Genomic DNA, 19,621 nt, shown 5'->3' with positions numbered 1-19,621 from the left:
TGAAGCGCTCTATCTCTCAGCCTAACCAGGATCAAATGAGGAAGCAGACTAGAACATCAACTCCACTAAGCCTTTCCAGCAGAACAGGCAAGATTTTGAAAAGAAATGGGAAATTGAGCTCAAAAGGCAACTATGAAACAGGCTGGTCAAAATTATCCCTGATGCATAACGTGGCTCTCTGGTAGTAATAACCAAGGTTTTCAGATTTTATTTTATTTTATTGCTGCATACCTCAGACAACACAAAGTGTTGACTCCACACAAAAAAACTTGGTTCCTCCAGCACTGAAGGTAATGCATTTAAAATGCCAATTTTAAAACCAGGTCTAGCAGTCAGCTTCCTTTGCCAGTAACTTCACACCTGGAAATTAGTTCTGCAGTTGAAGGAAGATAACTATTAATACTTTTGACTTTTCAAAAGGTGGCGGCTTCTAGGTGAGCATTTCGTGTTTATCTGGAGAGAAAATCTCTTTTCCACCTGCATTTCTTGTGCTAAGACACTTTAAAGTCTTAAGGTTTTGTTTACCTTACAAACTAACTAGTCTTTGGATGAAGACAACTCAGTGATCTTTTTCAGTGCAATGCTTTTGTACTGGTCTCTCCTTTTTAATCTCTTCATCCGCTTCTTGAAAAAATGACTGTCAAAATGGCACTCTTTGACTGAATCACATCTAGGTGAGTATCCCTTGCTTGACTAGCAGTGGCGTAGCGTGGGTTGTCAGCACCCGGGGCAAGGCAAGTAATTTGCGCCCCCTAACTCGTGGATTTGCGCCCCCTAACCCTAACCCCCAGATGTTGCGCCCGGTGCGGCCGGCCCCCCTGCACCCCCCACGCTACGCCACTGTTGACTAGGGAGGAAATATCTAGTCAAAATGGTACTCTGTGATTCCTCATTCGTTTTAAAGTTGCAGCAAGACGGTTTGCGACTTTTTACCACAAAGGATTCTTCTGTATATTCCCATCCTAAAATGGAGCCTTTAACTCTGGAATATGTCTCCAATGTGTCTTGCAAGTGGAGCTGTACTGAAAGGACTGGCCTTTCCAGCAGCAACGACAAGATGACATAATCCCCCTTGCTTGGCTAGGGAGAAAATCTCTATTGTGTTCCGTCTGCAACTCATTGTGCTGAGACTCTTTCAGGTTGCGGTGACAGAGTTGTCAGAAGAGGCCCTATTCCGTGTCACCACAATGAGGCTCACCTGCTGGTAAGATAAACCAGGGACTCTAGATCGCAGACCAACAGAAGGAACTGCCAGACACATGAAGTCAAATGGACAAACAAAATGGTGAGCATTGAGCAATCTTGCCTCTTTCCACATACCAAGCTTAATGGCAGAGATTGAAGTCTGAATTTTATCTTGTGCTAAGACACTTTAAAGTCTTAAAGTTTTGTGCCCCTCTAGATCAATGGCCTGAAGCTGAGGCTCCAATACTTTGGCCACCTCATGAGAAGAGAAGACTCCCTGGAAAAGACCCTGATGTTGGGAAAGATGGAGGGCACAAGGAGAAGGGGACGACAGAGGACGAGATGGCTGGATAGTGTTCTGGAAGCTACCAGCATGTTTGACCAAACTGCGGGAGGCAGTGGAAGACAGGAGTGCCTGGCGTGCTCTGGTCCAGGGGGTCACGAAGAGTCGGACACAACTAAATGACTAAACAACAACAACAAAGATCAATGGCTCATCCAGCTTCAGGCAAAAATGGCAGTCAAAATGGTATTCCATTGTTCAAGGATATTTAGGTCAGTACCCCTTGGTTTACTAGGGAAGAAATCTCTTATCGTGTTCCATCTGCAACTTTTTGCACTAACATTGTTTTCTGCTAAGACTCTTTCAGGTTGCAGTCCCTGACTCGTCAGAAGTGGAAGCCCTTTGCAGCAGATTTCTTCATAACTCTTAAGGTTTTCTTTTTCCTGAGAGAACATTCACAGAATGTTCTCTCAGGTTTTGCTTTTCCCCTTGTTGCATTGCTCAAAAAAAAAGCAAAAGACACTGGCGGTCGGCGCTCCTGGTTCTCAGGACGGGGTTCAAATCCCTGCGTTGTCCATGCTTACTTCCAATGCAGCTGCTAACTCACTCTATCCCTCTCTATCTCTCTCTGTCTCTCTATGCCTCTCTATCCCACACTGCCCAAATAACGATTGGCTCCTTTTTTCTTAAGCCAAAGTATTAGCATAGGAGGGTGGTGACTTCAGTGGCTGAGCTTGATTCTTAACTCCACCGTTGCACCAAAGGACCATTTCAAGCACCACCTTCAAGGTTTCCAGGACGGGGTTCAAGTCCCTGCGGTGTCCTTGCTAACTTCTAATGCAACCATCATGCCCCTCTATTTTCCCCTATATCACTCAAATCCCAAAGTATCAGCATGGGAGTGTTTTTGTGTGGGGATTTCAATGAATAAGCTTGGTTCTGAACTCCGTCATGGCATCTAAGGACCAATTCAAGCAACCTTTGCCCTGTGCCTGCTTCTCTAATGATGCTCCCCTGATGCATCTCCAGGTGTGTCTAGTTAGGCTGGATCATGTGGGTGCTTCCTATCCTAGCATTCCCAGGTACTAAGGAGTACTACTCCCCTAGTACTTTTTTAAAGAGAGTCTAATTTCACATCTATGTTTGTTTAGGAAGCAACATGCACATACACAAAAAATGCAGCCTATTTCAATTATGTGGGAAATGGACAAGGTCTCAATGACAGAGCAACTGGTACCACATGCACACATTAGCAGAACAAGCAGGTCAGTGTCCTCCTTTGGAGAAGACATGTGTCCATTTGAAGGGCTATCAGAAGGTTAGGATAAAGACAGGTGGCCGTTCTCTGTCTGATGACCTCTATTTGAATGGCTGTCCATTCCAAATCTGGGTTAAAAATAAAGGAAAGCAGGGGCCCTGGAACTGCCCATCAGAAGAAGGAAGCACCTTGGCAGAAGACTTAGCCCATGCACACAGACCCTGGTTCTCCCCACTACAGTGAGATGTATTGTATTCCTCTATAAAAATTGTAGGGTGGTATCTAACATTAGTCATACTCAAGAGTAAAATAATGCATCCAGCTCATTCATACTCAGACTCACCAAAACCAATGGGTCTACTTTGTATTACTCAGTAGGGCAGTAATCATTTTTACATGTCTATCTATATACAGCATTTGCAAATTAGTCTCCTCTTTCTTTCTTTTTAAGCCATGTGTCAGTGGCCATTATAAGCAAAGAGGCCAATTTCTGCAATTCAGAGAATCTAAAGAAGCAACAAATGATGAAGGGACAACAAAGTTTAGTGAGCAGGAAGAACCTGTGGACGGAAGCAGTTCAGACTCCGAGGCTGAAGCAGAGGAGGGGCATCAAGAGACTGCTGAAGAATCCAGGGAGTCTCCCTCTCCTGCTGCGACAAGCTCCCCTCCAGCCTTGTCTCCAAGAACACACAGAATAATGAGGAGAGTGGAGCAGAGGCCAGAGATGCTCAGATGCTGTTTGAGACTGCTTGGGAGAGGAGGAGCCTCAGAAGGCAGGGACCTCAGTCCTGACAACTGCTCCACAGGGGCAAGACCTACTGGGAAGTGTCACTGAGTTATGTGTTCATTTCCTCAAATAAAAAGTTGACTGAGCACTGACAACTGGCCTTGCTTCTTTGTGCTGACCTGCATCTGACTCCAGCCCTGGCAGCCTGGCCCTTCGTTTTCCCCCCTGATCATGGGAAGTGCAGTTTGACCCTAACTCTGCTTAGAAGGAACTCTCAGTGTGCTTTGGGGGCACAGCTATAACACAGTGGTGGAGTGTGTGTGTTGTATGGAGGAGGTCACAGATTTCCAGATATGGCTGCTGGAGGAAATCCTAAGACACTGTCAGTCATTGATACAAAGCTACATGGGAGCACTGACCTTATTCAGTTATAAGGCAGCTTCCTTTGTTCCTATGCTTAGGGTTGCAGCCATGAAGCTCAGTTCCACGGATGAATTGGGTGGAGCTTCCTCCCAAGGAAGCATACACAAGATGGCAGCTTAGGCTTGCGGTCTAGGAGTAGCCACAGTGGCATCATCCATAGAATTGCAGAGTTGGAAGGGACCCCAAGGGTCATCTAGTCCCACCCTCCTGCGACGCAGGAATCTCAAAATACATCCATGACAGGCGACCATCCAACCTCTGCTTCAAACCTCCAAGGAAGGAGAGCCCACCACCCTTTGAGAGAGTCTGTTCCACTGCCTTACAGTCAGAAAGTTTTTCCTACACTTATTCGGAAAGGCCTCTTTGGGCATATATGGGCATTGTTGGCAACCAATGCTACACACATGGCATTACCCTGGTCCCCTACTCTAAGTAAGTTGATTTGAGAACAACAAAAAACAGCACATAAAATCATGCTTGCTCCTGGTTTATTTCACTAACTACAGTCAAACCAGTTATCTCCGAGTGTGGATGTCCCAGGAAACTGTGGTTAGTTTGAAATCAAAAGCATGTCTTTCTGATCTCTTCCAGTGGCATGCTAATGAAGAGAAGCATACACGCCAGATACTTGTGCAGACTCATTCACGTTATTGGAAAACGAGATGTTTTTAACAACTGAAGATGGGGTAGGTGCACTAGAGTTAAGCTGTAACAGCTAGCCAGTGCAGTTTTGGTTGGGAAGGGATTAACAGGGGAAATGCTGTCTCCCAGCTTCCTGCTGAAACTTACAAATGATCAACAATGCAACTGCTTGACCCAGCAACCGTGAACAGACGCTATTCTGTCACACAAGGCTGGTTACACTCTCCCTACTAGACATGTTTGGGAGCACAAATGTAAACGCGAGCTCATTAAGTATTGCAAATATGTGACGGCATTTGCAAATTTATTTAGGGTCTTTTGTTTTAAAGTGGAAGGCTGGAGTATGATTTCCTTCTAACTGATACCATACTACAAGCAAAACACTTGAGAAAATCCTAAGAGCAGGGGGAACACAGGGATCTGGAATTGCTCCCGGGGAAGTCTTCCAGTGGCTCAAACATTACTAGTAAGGCCACCAGGGATTTTGAGTTGCAAAGAATTAATCTTACAAGAGTACTTGAGGCAGGTAGTGAGTGGTGTGCAACCTTACAAATGTAAACAAACACTTTTTCAAAGATCAAAACTTGGGTTTAAAAAACACTGTGACGGCTGCATTCCTAAACACATTTACTTGGGATTAAACACTACTGGACTGACTTCCAGGATTGTGTTGTGTTTATCACTTTAAAGTAAACATGGAAGTTGATGTTCCAAATTGGGGAAAATTATGCTAAAATAATACTGAATTTAACATTTTAAAAAGCTATAATACCTTTTAATCTAGTCTTCTTCATGGCACTGTAGTTTGTGTAGGATCAATTATTTTGACATACCTGTTTCTGAGAGCCCTGTACCATGTGATATTTGGAATGTAGATTAGACTCTTGAAAACTAAGAGATTTTCTTATCAGTATACAGTAGTTCAGTGTCAGCTTTAGATCTCAAAGCAGCATCTTTAACATTACAGGACCAGCATTCTCCTTGATATTTTTAGTCCTCAGCATCCATCTGCATGGCACTTCGTACCACTGGACCTCTTCTCCTTTCACTCATAGTGGTATTTGCCTATTATGGAGGCTCATTGGAGAGGTTTAGTTCTTCCGCCGTACCATGCCTCTTCCATTCCACTTTCAAAGAATATGTTTCTTGTATTTCATAGTCAGCTCTCTGATGCAATGGCTGGATTCTTGAGTTCTGAAGATTGAGATGAGCTATATAGTATGAACAACTTCATTGATTGCTTTCATTTGGGAGAAAACAGACGTAGCTTCTCCTAAACATGCAGTTCCTCATAAGTTGAACAAACAAAGTAGCTTCGTAAAGGCCAATGCTGTCTCCCCACCCCTCCATTGCTGTTGTATCTGAACAAATTGTGAGCACAATGCTCTAATTCAGAAACGATCACAACTGTTGACAATAATGTCTCTATCTCTCAACGATCCTGTAACTTTGCACATCAAACCTGCACATTTGATACCTCTGCATGTTGTTTTGATACCTGCCCAGGAACCTTTTTTGCATGTAGAAAAACAATTCAGGTTGAAGGCTAGGCTAGAACCTTTCTCCCTTATGAGCTAGTTTCCTAACAATCAGATCTCATTCACGTTTACTCAAGAAATAACTTCACTGATTTCAGAAGGATTTATCACCAAACAAGCATGCATAGGACAGCAACACAAATTCAGGGAATTGTTTACAGAAAATTTTATTAGAGTCTCAACAGAGCCAAACCACATAAGCATACACTAGAAAACGATCTGCCTATTTCAAGAGGGGTGTTCACAAGATTCCATGACTTTAGCACAAATTAATTAATCTGGAAGAAACATAAACCCTAAATCCTACCCTTAGTCACTAAATGGGATTAGGACTATAATAACCATTCCACACTTTACAGAACTTTCTCAAAAACCACTTAACCAATCAGTTAACTCCTTAACCCACTCCTCTTCCCATAATCCGGGTGACTGGGGAGACCCTGGAAGCCGCACTCTTTGCAACATTTGTGACTCAGACAGCATGCATTAGATTCTTTAGAATATATTCAGAGGCACAATGAGACAATTGTAAAAAGACAGCAATGCAAATCCTCAATGGGGTATGCAAAAGAGTCTCTGAAATGTGCTTATCTCATCGGTAATCTTCTGCATGCTCCTTTATTGTCACATCACGCTGTCTGGGTGTTCTTAAATTCACAAGGCATACCTAAAACCGGAACCCCAAGTTCAACATAAAAAGCTCAGGCCTTAAATAAACGCTAAGTTAGGTGGTCTTTTTAACATAGAAGATCGTTCTTAATCAGGGTGCTCAAAATAATTTTTCTGACCATTTCCTAAAACCCACACACACACCCTGCCCCTGGTCCCATTGGCGAATATTCCAGTTGGCGAATATGCTTTCCCCACAGTGACCCTATCATGTAACACTGTTCCTATAGGGCAGTGCTAACTAACTTGTGGTTCTCCTGTGGTTGTTGGACTCCATCTCCCATAAACCCCAGCCAGTATGGCTAACACATCAAGGATAGTGGGAAATAAGAGTTCAACAACACTAGAGGGCCACCAGTGTTCAAAATTCATTTTGCAGCTGGCTATTGGCCCCTTGTGACCAAGCGAAGATGCCCATTCACCAGGATGGCACATGACGTCACCATCTGGAGGTGCATGCCTGGAGATCCTTGGATCGACTGTTTTCACATACTAGCAATGCATCCTGTAAAATTACCGTATTTTCCGCTCTATAATACGCACCAGACCACAAGACGCATCTAGTTTTTGGAAGGGGAATACAAGGAAAAAAATATTCTGAATCTCAGAAGCCAGAACAGCAAGAGGGATCGCTGCGCAGTGAAAGCAGCGATCCCTCTTGCTGTTCTGGCTTCTGGGATAGCTGTGCAGCCTGCATTCGCTCCATAAGATGCACACATATTTCCCCTTACTTTTTAGGAGGGGAAAAGTGAGTCCTATAGAGCAAAAAATACGGTATATTTTATCTGCACAGAGTAAATTTCGGGAACCAATAACGCATATTGAAAAATGTGACTTTTGAGCTGTCTGGCCCCAAAATGGCAACCAGGCATTCTGTTTTGGCAGCTGTAACCCTGGTTTAATGAGCCATTTGGTGCCTAACTTTTATATCTGAGTTTCTAGCATTGTTAGCCACTCCCTGCTCTAGGGTTTTCTATACTGCAACACTCCAATGCCACGTAATAATGGCTCCCCAGAAAACAGTTTTTAAATGCAGCACCAGCTTTGAAAATGCAAGGCTCTTTTCCAAGTGATTTCCCTTGCCTCTTTCCCTTGTCAGACTTAACCTAGGTTTAAAGTCACCAATCCAAGCACAACCCTTAATATAAACTATGGTTCTACCATAAACCTGAAACAGAAACCACGACTTTAAGTGGATTTGTAAACCACGGTTGGCACTAACCGCTGGGCTTCACTACAACCAACTATAAGTAATATGTAGTCATGCACTGAAACGTATTTTTTCTTCCTTCTTTTGAAAAGGAAAGGGGAACACATTTCCAAACAAGGTGAGAAATTCAGAATGAAACAAAGGGTCTCTCACCAGCTGAACTATTTAGGCCTGGATCAAACATACCGTATTTTTCGCTCTATAGGATGCACCGGACAATAGGAGGGGGAGAACAGGGAGGGGGATTCTCCCCCTCTCTGTTCAGCGCCCCTTCAGTGAAGCGGCAGGAGAAACGGAACCCCTTCCATTTCTCCTCCCGCTTCGCTGAAGGGGCGCTGCGCAGAGAGGGAAAACTGTGCAGCGCCTCTCCAGCGAAGCGAAGCCTGGAGAGCAAGAGGGATCGGTGTGCACCGACCCCTCTCGCTCTCCAGGCTTCAGGCCGCTTTCCGCAAGTCTTCGGAGCGCAGGGGGAACTCCTGCTGCACTCCGAAGGCTTGCGGATAGCTGCCCGAAGGCCCCGGAGCGCAGGGGGAGCTCTCCCTCTGCGCTTCGGAGGCTTCGTGTTGCTATCGCTGAAGCCAAGGAGCCTGCATTCGCTCCATAGGACGCACACACATTTCCCCTTAATTTTTGGAGGGGAAAAAGTGCGTCCTATAGAGAGAAAAATACGGTATATGAAATTCACCAATCTCTTCCCAGGAAGGAGTTCCTCTGACCCCGCAATCTGTAACCCTTGAGGAAGGGCTTTAGCTCACTGGCAGAACATGCACTTTGCATTTTAAAAGCCCCAGGATTCAATCCTCCAGCATTTCCAGGTAAGGTAGGAAATGTTTCCTGCCTGAAACCGAGGGAAGTTGTTCCCAGTCTATGTCGACAGCACTGAGCTAGATGTCCAGTGGTTTGACTAGGCATAATATGGCTTCATCTGTATGTTTTTAATCCAATGATGAAGGTGACCTGAAAATAGCAGAGCCTTTAATCAGTATCCTCTGGGATCAGAGGGCTCATCTTGTCCTTGAATGATTGCAGTGTGGTTCACATTTTCAGTAGTTCGCGTATACTTAAAACTAAAATCTTGTTTAGCAGTTATCTGCAGAATTATTAGTGCCTGGATGCAATTTTTGTATCTATCAACAGAAAGCCAAATTGGAGGCGGCACCCATTTTTAAAAAGCACTTTAGAGAGGGATAATGAACTTTGCTCACAAACAGATGCTCATTTTCTTTATGGGATGATTGGCTTGGTTAACAAGATACTATAAATTTAAGAATGGCAGGAACATAGCATTGGGCTGAAGGGATTCTTAACTGTGTTTTCTCAGTTATTGACCCTTGTTATCACTGATGTCTCTGTCACAGTTAATACAGTGGTACCTTGGGTTAAGTACTTAATTCGTTCCGGAGGTCTGTTGTTAACCTGAAGCACCACTTTAGCTAATGGGGCCTCCCGCTGCTGCCGCGCCGCTGGAGCACGATTTCTGTTCTCATCCTGAAGCAAGTTCTTAACCCGAGGTACTATTTCTGGGTTAGCGGAGTCTGTAACCTGAAGTGTTTGTAACCTGAAGCGTATGTAACGCTTCAGCATATGATTTTGCAGCCGCTAGTCATTGCTCTGGGACGCGGGTTAAACCACAGAGCCTAGGACTTACCAATCAGAAGGTCGGCGGTTTGAATCCCCGCGACGGGGTGAGCTCCCGTTGCTCGGTCCCTGCTCCTCCCAACCTAGCAGTTCAAAAGCACGTCAAAGTGCAAGTGGATAAATAGGTATCAGATACCGGTAAATAGGCTCCAGCGGTAAGGTAAATGGCGTTTCCGTGCGCTGCTCTGGTTTGCCAGAAGCAGCTTAGTCATGCTGGCCACATGACCCGGAAGCTGTACGCCGGCTCCCTTGGCCAATAAAGCGAGATGAGCGTCGCAACCCCAGAGTCGGCCATGACTAGACCTAATGGTCAGGGGTCCCTTTACCTTTACTAGTCATTGCTCTCCTACTTTAAGCTGTTGAAGAAAGGTGCCGGTATTGCGTATCGGCGCATACCGCCAGGGAAAAAAAGCACTGAGAAGCACAGAAAATCTACCAGACATTGGCTGCTCTCTCTCTCACACGGAATCACAAGACTGTTATGGAGGAAACTGTGAAGTCCCACCTTTTGGAGACAATATAAAAGAACTTGCTGCATCAGATTTGCTATGGGCAACCCTGACTGACCCTGTTATGTTGACAGCAGAAACTCTAACCTATGAGCTTCACCCTGCAAATCAACAGGGGCCTAGTGCATTAACAGATGCAGGAAAGAGCAAGCTTTATGTCATGAATCTGACCACTGAGTCCTCTGAAATGACTTCTACTGGCACTTCCTTCCAGGTATGTAGAAGCAGCAGCAGCAAGCCAGGTCAAAAACTAACCACAGTCTAAGAAAAACGCAAACGAGCCAAAACACACATTTGAATAAGAGTGAAATTAACTCATCCCCCCCTCCCTCCATCTTTATGAAGTACATTCCCAAGTACTTTCTTGAAAGAAAAGTCCCATAAACACATTGCTTATTAAGGTCAGAAGTTTGATTTGATTTTATGCCAACATATGCTCCTCCTGCCAAAAATACTCTTCCGGCCTTTCTGACTCAAGTCTGCATTACTAAAGCAGGAAAGTATCAACTGGTTACACACAAGTAATGAATTCAAAACAAACCATCATCAGAAAGTCTCCAGCTATCACACTGAAGAGAAGCTGTGAGTCACCACCGCAACCACAATCTCTTTGTGTTGGCTGTCCCCTCGCCTGCTCCCACAATTGAAACCTAGACTAGGGGAGGAGAGCGAGGCCGTCATTTTGCAACTCTCTCTTGCAGTGAGTGACTCAGAGTCACTCTTTGCTGGGGCTCAGAGGGGACCACAACAGTGGAAGTAGCTTTCATAATTAAGGAAGAAATCATTCCAGCAAACCAGTGCATCGTTTTTTTCCTTAATTGCCTCTCTGCATAAAGGTCATTTGCAGTCATGCAAACTTTCCGGAAAAAAGCTTGAATCGGGAGACTTTTCCTAGGGCAAAGTGCACTATAAAATTTTCAGTTTTCACTCCAAAAAATTCAGATGTCCCTAGATAGTGTGTTCATGTTTATTTTTCCTGCATTTAGGAAACAAAACTGAAAACTAAGAAAGTGTCAAGTTTCAAATACTGTATTTTCAAATATTGTGTTTTAATTTGATATCCATTCATTGCTACTAATTTATTATTTTTCTTGTTTTTCCTGCATTTAGTAAACAAAGCTGAAAACTTTGAAATGGTCAAGTTTCACATATTGTATTTTCAAATATTCTATTATCAGCTGACATCCATTCACTGCTGCTAATTGACTTATGAAATAGAATTTTTCCCATGGAAGTCTGCTGGGGTTATTTTCTGCTCCACATCACTGGCTAGTGTCATAGCGGGGAAAAAGAACCCCGGACAAGTTTATCCAAACAGGGCCTGAATGTCTTTTCAGTGGCTCCCTCTGAATTCTATGGGGATAAAGCAAGCTAGGACACAGTTAAAAGGAGACTAAACCTGAACAGTTTTCAGGATTGCCGGCGTACGACTGCACAATAGTTTAGGAGGAATTCCATGTTGTTGTACTCCTCTAATGGCTCCACCAGTGCAAACATTTCAGCTTGCCCAACAGAACAATCTCCCCTCTCTGTCCTCCATGCTGTTCTAGGAGTTCTCCAGACACCCAAGAGCCGATCTGGGATGGCACCCAGGGGCTGGAGGGAGCTCTGTTTCACTAGGGCAAGGTGATCCAACACTTAACCTTCGAGGCCTTTTTGGCGGCTCTTGGCAACATTTGATGCCCCTTGTACCACCTTCCCAAAGCCGGGTAAGAGACTGCGGACTGTTTGGCCAGAGTGGTGCATGCTCTGGTTATCTCCCGCTTGGACTACTGCAATGCACTCTACGTGGGGCTACCTTTGAAGGTGACTCGGAAACTACAACTAATCCAGAATGCAGCAGCTAGACTGGTGACTGGGAGCGGCCACCAGGACCACATAACACCGGTCCTGAGAGATCTGCATTGGCTCCCAGTACGTTTCCGAGCACAATTCAAAGTGTTGGTGCTGACCTTTAAAGCCCTAAACGGCCTCGGTCCAGAAGGAGTGTCTCCACCCCCATCGTTCTGCCCGGACGCTGAGGTCCAGCGCCGAGAGCCTTCTGGCGGTTCCCTCATTGCGAGAATCAAAGCTACAGGGAACCAGGCAGAGGGCCTTCTCGGTAGTGGCGCCCACCCTGTGGAACGCCCTTCCAGCAGATGTCAAAGCGATAAACAACTACCTGACATTCAGAAGACATCTTAAGGCAGCCCTGTTCAGGGAAGTTTTTAACGTGTGATATTTTACTGTATTTTTGGTTTCTATGGAAGCCGCCCAGAGTGGCTGGGGAGGCCGAGCCAGATGGGCGGGGTATAAATAATAAATTATTATTATTATTATTATTATTTGGGAAGCTGGCCTTGTTGGGGGGAGCATGACATGGCAAAGTGTAGCCCGTTGGCTCCATACTCTTGCGGCCCACTTGGGATGAAAAGCTGGACCGCCCTGCACTAGCAGAATGTGTTGCCCTGGCTCCCACGAGCACACCTACATAGCTGGATCCGGCCCATTATCTTTAAGATAACTGATGCGGTTTGAGAGAGGCACAGCTTCCCATAGAGGGCGCCCCCAATATTGCCTCTGGTCAACATTTGTATTTAAACAACACAGAAACCTACCAGACTTGAGGGGAAAGGGGGATGAATATACATGTCATATGCAGTAATACATGTCATATGCAGTAAACCAAAAAAAGCAATCACCTCCACCTAACGTTTTCTCCACTTACAGGCAATTTTGACTAAAATTCTAACATCAGATATTATTTGGGGTTTTTTTTTAATCTTAAAAGCCAACGATTGAAACACATCCCCTAAATCAATTTGCTTTGCAAGTATTCCAAAGTATTAAGAATACATCCACATACTGCACAACGCACAGGCCCACCAACCATCTATTGTGGCTTTCCCAAGTCCTCTCCCCCCCCCCCCGCTTTTTTCAATACTCAGCATTTAGTCGCAGGCAGGGGCGGGAGTGGTGGGCGGGCAGGGAGAATACCAAACACTTGGCTGGCCGCAATCTATGGTTGCTTCTGGAGGCTTGTTAAGATTCAAAGCCTCAACATATGTGAGTGAACACACACATGCCACACACACAGGAAGTTGCCAACCTGACTGAAGGAAGAACAGAATACGGAATCTAATGAAGAAACAAACATGAACTCTCTATGAAAACACGTACAGGAGCCAGCAGAAGTAAATCAGTTCATTTGGCTGTTTTGTACATCAGCGTATGCAAAAGCCGCACAAAGGGAGGCAGAGGGGGTATTTTTTTCACGATGCTAAACACAGCAATGGGTGGGAACAGATAATCCTTTGGCCAAGTGACATAATTGTGACAAGGGCAGTGGCGTAGCGTGGGGGGTGCAGGGGGGGGGCCGGCCGCACCAGGCGCAACATCTGGGGGTTAGGGTTAGGGGGTGCAAATCCACTGGTTAGGGGGCGCAAATTACTTGCCTTGCCCCGGGTGCTGACAACCCATGCTATGCCACTGGACAAGGGTGCATGCTGCTGACAAAGTGAGGCTATAAAAATACGCCAGGTATCACTGTTATTCGGCCAAGATGCAGACAGCCATTTTAACCACACATGTTCACAAAACACCAACTTATCACTTGACTGGAAAATACGGATGACTAATATGCTTCATAGGGACGCGGGTGGCGCTGTGGGTAAAAGCCTCAGCGCCTAGGGCTTGCCGATCGAAAGGTCGGCGGTTCGAATCCCCGCGGCGGGGTGCGCTCCCGTTGCTCGGTCCCAGCGCCTGGCAACCTAGCAGTTCGAAAGCACCCTCGGGTGCAAGTAGATAAATAGGGACCGCTTACTGGCGGGAAGGTAAACGGCGTTTCCGTGTGCAGCTCTGGCTCGCCAGAGCAGCGATGTCACACTGGCCACGTGACCCGGAAGTGTCTCCGAACAGCGCTGGCCTCTTGAGTGAGATGGGCGCACAACCCCAGAGTCTGGCAAGACTGGCCCGTACGGGCAGGGGTACCTTTACCTTTACCTTTAATATGCTTCATGGCAACAGAGTTCGCTGGAGGTGTATTCTGATCGTCTGTATGGACTTATTTGCACCATCATAGTAAGAATTTCACCGCCTACGTCAAAGCGCAAGTGAATCCTGTATTGTTCTGCCAAGCGCCGAGGGAGAATTTGACATTTTCAACCCTGGCCAGAAATCTGGGGGGAACAGAGAAGTGCAAAGATTCCTCGCTGCGTGGCAGAATGGAACACGGAGCACAAATAGGTAAGCAAACTTATCCTGGGGTAACCTCTCTCACCTGGCAGTAGTCAGGTTTCCAGGTGAGATTACCTGCATCATCTTGCAAAGCGGCAAGCGGCTGCAGAAAGACAGCTTGCACCTATCTACCCACCTGCTTACGAGGCAATTACATGCGCACACTCGATAGTAACCCAGTAGCGCACGCATGCACACAAAAGAAACACCTGAGCATTAAAATATTCTTACCTGGGAAAGTATGTGGGTGGGGCGACCCTCTTTTAAGGCACTTGGAACAGAGGACATGCACAGTATAGTACAGGCCTGGCCATTCTTGAAGCAAGACATTCAGTTCTTCCACTAGTGGGGTTATGGCTTGCCAGGCGGTCCATATATTTGGTAAGGATGCATGACTAGCGATAGACAAAGTATCTGGCTGCTGGGTGCCTTTGGCAGGTCTGTAACTTACTACGACAGGTACCTTCCCCCTGTAGGCATAGATCTGGTATTTCCCATCAGACCGCTGAACCACGTGGCTGTTGATCTGGACGCTGTAGCGGGCGAAGAGCCCCGGTGGGAAGATGAAGGGGAAGCTGTACTCAATCTGCAGCTGTTCAGCAACAAAGGACTGCCCACCCAGGTTGGAGCCATTGATCCACGCCTCTGCGTGGGGCATCTCGTTCTTCACATAGCAAGGGAACTTGTACCATGCCGTCGCCCCGTTCAAGGGCTTGGACTTGGGCTTGTTGACGCAGTAGCAGAGACCCATCTTCTCCAACAGCTCCAGGATCAGCTGCAGGTCCTCTCTGCTCTGGATGTGGGGTTTGAGGAGGAGGCGAATGACATGGGCGGGGAGAAGCCCGTGGAGCAAAAAGCCTTCCACATAATGGTGGAGCTGCGTGGCCTTCAGCTCGTCCACGTGGGCATTGCCAAGCAGTTTCTGGAGCAAGACCGTGGCATCCCGTTGGCAGAAGACATTGAGGATGTCAATGAGCCTGGGCAAGTTGTGGAAAACGTATTCCCGAAGGGTGAGGTGCTCCTCAAAGTAGAGCAGCTTGCCGCTCTCGTGCAAGTAGGAAAGAGCGCTCTGGAGACGGTCCTCCGTCAGCCCTGCCTGCAGGCCAAGCCGAGCCGAGTCCCACCAGCTGAGCCACAGCTGCTGAGCCTGTGGTTGGAAGTGCAGCTCCTCTAGCACCTGCCAGGATCTTGGCAGCACCCGGTGCAAATTGGGAAAGATGTCTCTATGCTCGGCTACCGAAAGGAGCTTCTCTCGCAAGCGGCGTACCTGGCAGCAATCCCAGCAGCTGATAGGCAGCACCGGGGAAAGGATTTGCGGCCGGTGGTTGAGCAAATACTGGAACTGAGCTTTCTTGCGCCGCAGGTTCTTGTCCGACACCCCATAGAAGGCGACGTGGGGGCTGGAGCAGCGCAGGTCGAAATCCTGGCCCAGGGCTTCGTCTACCTGCTGGGCCAGACTCTGGAGGCCCTCGTAGTCGCACTTCTCCTGCCAGGAAATCTGGCGGTGGATGTCTAAGCACTTCTCTTCCACCTCCCGTTCAGCGCACAGGTCAGCGTGGGTGCCAACCATGCATACCACGGCATGTGGCACCTTTGCCCCCAGCCAGTGAAGGAAGTGCCCCACGGAGGGATAAAAACACTGCGGCACATAAGTGCTCAGGTTCACTACCAGCACATAGAGGGCTCCGGGAGAGAGGAAGAAGGGCTGGATCACGTCGTAACTTGGGTCTCCCGCCAGCTCGTACACAATGAAAGTCAGGCCCCTTTCCACATCGGCAGTCCAGTCGGTCACCTCTATGCCTTTGCTGCTGCCTGGCAACCCGGCTGCGTAGGGAGCTGGGGACATAATGGGCCGTAGGGGAGGGTAATATCCTAAGTGCGCCTCCCCATTTATTTTTGGTGACGGGGCCAGCGGAGCATCGTCCTGCCGCTCAGCAGCAAAACATGCCATTTGGGTCTGCCCAGCAGCTTTCGGGGAAGGGTAGAAGAGCATGTCCCACTGCTCACTGGAGATACATCCCAAATGGGAACATTTCAGGGTCGAAGCTGGCAAAGGGGAAGCCTCTGGCTGCTCGACAATGGGGCGACGGTGTGGCTGTGCTTTGGGGGAAAGAGGCTGAGGGGGCAGGTCTCTTAGGGTCTGCATGAAGCACCCTTTGGCCCGAGCTCTCCCAGCGTCCTTGCAGGCTGCAGTGAAGGACAGCTCTCCATGCCCTTGTCCCTCGTCCTCCACGAGGCACTTCCGCAGCAGCGTCTTGCCTGCGTTTTTCAGGCCCATCAGGACCAGCTTGAGCCGGGGCTTGAGGGCAGGCTGGGAGTGGGCCAGCTCCTGCTGGTAGGCCGCGATGTAAGGGATGCCCTTCATGCAGACCTCATAGGGTGGCTGAATCAGAGGGTTGTCTTTGATCTTCCAGAGGGTGATGCGGTTGAGCTGGCCAAATCCCTCGGGCAGGATGGCGATCTGGTTGCCCTGCAGGACCAGCTCCTCCAGGTGATGCAGCTGGACGATGGAGTCGGGCAGGTAGCGGATGCGGTTGTTGTCCAGCCACAGGGTCCGCAGCTGGCCCAGCTGGCACAGCCCAGCGGGCAGCAGGGTGAGTTGGTTGCGGCTCAGGTACAGCTCTTCCAAGCCAGGCAAGGCCAGCACAGCTGCGGGGAAGTCGGCCAGCAGGTTGGAGGAGAGGTTCAGCATCTTGAGGCGCTGCAGGCCGCCAAACCCTGCGGGCAGGCCTCTCAAGCGGTTCCCGTCCAGCATGAGGCTCTCCAGGGCTCCTAGCTGGCACAAGCCTTCGGGCAGGGCAGCCAAGCCTGTGCCGCTGAGCCACAAGATCTTCAGGCGCCGCAGGGCCGCGATGCCCTCGGGCAGGGCCCGCAGGTGCCGGTTGCCGGAGCAGTCCAGCTCCTCCAGGGAGCCCAGCGCCAGCAGCGCCGGAGGGAAGGCTGGGAGCTGGTTGTGGTCCACGTCGAGAGCGCGCAGCTGCTGCAGGCGGGCCAGGGCCTCGCCGGGCAGGCGGCTGAGGCGGTTGAAGCTCAAGTCCAGCTCCTCCAGCTGCCGCAGCTCGCCCAAGGCGTCGGGCAGCGCTCCGTCGCCGCCGGCGCCCAGCTGGTTGTGGCTGAGGCTGAGCTTGCGCAGCCCGCGCAGGAGCGCCAGCGCCGGGCCGTCGTCGCGCAGGGAGCGCAGGCGGTTGTGGCTCAGGTCGAGCTCGGCCAGGCGGGCCAGGTGCCCCAGGGCGGCGGCCGAGGGCAGCCTCGCCAGCCGGTTCCTGCGCATCGAGAGCACGCTCAGGCTGCTGCCCACGGCGGCGCACAAGCCCTCGGGCAGCTCCTCCAGGCCGCGCCCGCTCAGGTTCAGCGTCTCCAGCGGCGACGGCGGCTCCTGCTCCTGCGGCTGCTGCTGTTGCAGCAGCGCGGACTTGGGCTCCGGCTCTGCCTGCGGGCCGCTCTCCTCCCGGGAGCCCAGCTCCAGCTGCCCGAGGTCGCTCCGCAGCTTGCCGGCGCGCAGGGCGGCGTCTCGCCACAGCCGGGCCGCTTCCTCCGGCCGCTCCGTCTCGGCCATAGCGCCGCCGCCGCCGCCGCCGCCGCCGCCGCAGTCCTTAGGGCGCACCGAGGCGAGAGGAAAGATGGGCCCGGGCACCAGCGCCGCCCCCGCCGCCGGGCTCCCCGCCGCAAGCCGGGCCTCGCCGCTGCAGCGTAGCGCGGGGCTTCGCCATGGAGGAGGCTGCGCGCGTCTTGCGCTACTAGGCAAGGCTGGCGACCGCAGGGATGTCCCGTCCGCCGCGCCTCTTCCTCCGCCGCCGCGCCCGGAGGAGCATCCTTTCTCCTGGGCGGCCGCTCCCAGCAAGGCGGCGCCGGCCGATTCCCGAACCGGGACTGAGGGGAGGAAACTGGAGGAGGTGCCCGTGGCGGCAGCGGCGGCAACAGCAGCGCCGCCCCTCGGCACGTCAGTGCACGCCTGGTCGGAGCCGCCCTTGCAGGGGGAAAGGGCGCGCCAGCCTGGAGCGCCAGCTTTTCCTCGCTTCCCTTTGCTGCCGGCTCGCCTCCATGAACGAGGCTCGGCGTCCTCACCCAAAGGAGGCAACTCCGAGGGGCCAAGGTCCCTTAGCCTCCCCATAAAATATTGGAGGGGGGTGCCAGCCCCCCAGCTGATGCTCACTGCCATTCAAATGGTGTATCAGGATTTATGTTGGGGGGCAGGCTTTATGTGGGGTGCAGAACCTCAGTTAAGTATTTTTATTGATTTAAGGGGGCAGCTGCCCCCCTTCTCCCCTGGCTATGCCCTTGCGTGTCCTATGATTGATTAGGTGGGGTGGGGCTTACCTCCCCCCCCCCATATTTTATTCAAGTTGGCATTCCTGACGTCACCTAAGGTTCAGACCTGCAGGAAGCCAGGGTGTTCCGGGGACTGGTGTGCTGCAATGTGAAAGTTCCATCTGTGTAAAGAAGATAATGATAATTAAGGTAAAGGTAAAGGGACCCCTGCCCATTAGGTCCAGTCGTGGCCGACTCTGGGGTTGCGGCGCTCATCTTGCTTTATTGACCGAGGGAGCCGGCGTACAGCTTCCGGGTCATGTGGCTAGCATAACTAATTCACTTCTGGCGAACCAGAGCAGCGCACGGAAACGCCGTTTACCTTCCCGCCAGAGCGGTACCTATTTATCTACTTGCACTTTGACGTGCTTTCGAACTGCTAGGTTGGCAGGAGCAGGGACCGAGCAACGGGAGCTCACCCCGTCACAGGGATTCGAACTGCCAACCTTCTGATCGGCAACTCCTAGGCTCTGTGGTTTAACCCACAGCGCCACCCATTCACACATGCAAGGCAGAGCCAACCAAATAGTAGAAGTTGAGAGCTTTTAAATTCATTTCGGGGAGCGCTCCATACCTCTCTCTGTGTGTGTTTGTGAACTGGTTCAATCCATGGGGGCAATTCTCAGGAACAATACTCAGGAACAAGCCAATGTGCGGGGACCTTTGGCCTGCTTAGTGTTGCTGAAGTACAGCTCCCATCAGCCCCAGTATGTGCAGCGACCAGTGATGATGGGGACTGAAGTTCAGCAACATCTGGCAGCCCAAAGGTCCCCGACACCAGCACTACTGAAATAAATGAGAGCCACATGGGCTCACTACTGCAGTTAAGACAATGGCCTCACCTCCTTGTCCCTCTCTACACTGCCCAACCCAAGCTTCTTGAGTTCACTTGGTTCTATTCCCACTTCCTTGTGGAGGAAGAAAAGATAGCAGTTAACTATTAGAGATCAAGGTTCACACAGGTGTCTATTTACTTTACGCTTTCGCTTTCGCTAACCCTTCCTCCAAGGAGCTCA

At 49.6% G+C, this 19,621-nt stretch overlaps 1 protein-coding gene and 1 long non-coding RNA gene across 2 annotated transcripts in view; one reads left to right on the top strand and one right to left on the bottom strand.

Annotated features, from left to right (window-relative positions):
* MFHAS1 (multifunctional ROCO family signaling regulator 1) overlaps positions 1–18,176 on the bottom strand; it is a 54,269-nt gene extending 36,093 nt beyond the window's left edge. The window contains exon 1 of the mRNA XM_083718548.1: positions 14,529–18,176. Coding sequence (XP_083574674.1) covers positions 14,529–17,853 — 3,325 coding nt within the window. The 5' untranslated portion in view covers positions 17,854–18,176. The remainder of the gene's footprint in view (positions 1–14,528) is intronic.
* On the top strand, positions 850–3,599 carry LOC310835261. The gene is made up of 2 exons (XR_014559468.1): positions 850–1,285; positions 1,403–3,599. It is a non-coding gene; the product is annotated as an uncharacterized lncRNA (long non-coding RNA).
* Positions 18,177–19,621: the final 1,445 nt, after the last annotated feature.

Source organism: Podarcis gaigeae (genome assembly GCF_964106915.1).
Source record: "Podarcis gaigeae genome assembly, chromosome: 17".
Classification (NCBI taxonomy): Eukaryota; Metazoa; Chordata; class Lepidosauria; order Squamata; family Lacertidae; genus Podarcis; species Podarcis gaigeae.
Note: the sequence above shows the minus strand (reverse complement) of the source record. Positions and strands in the feature narration are given on the sequence as shown.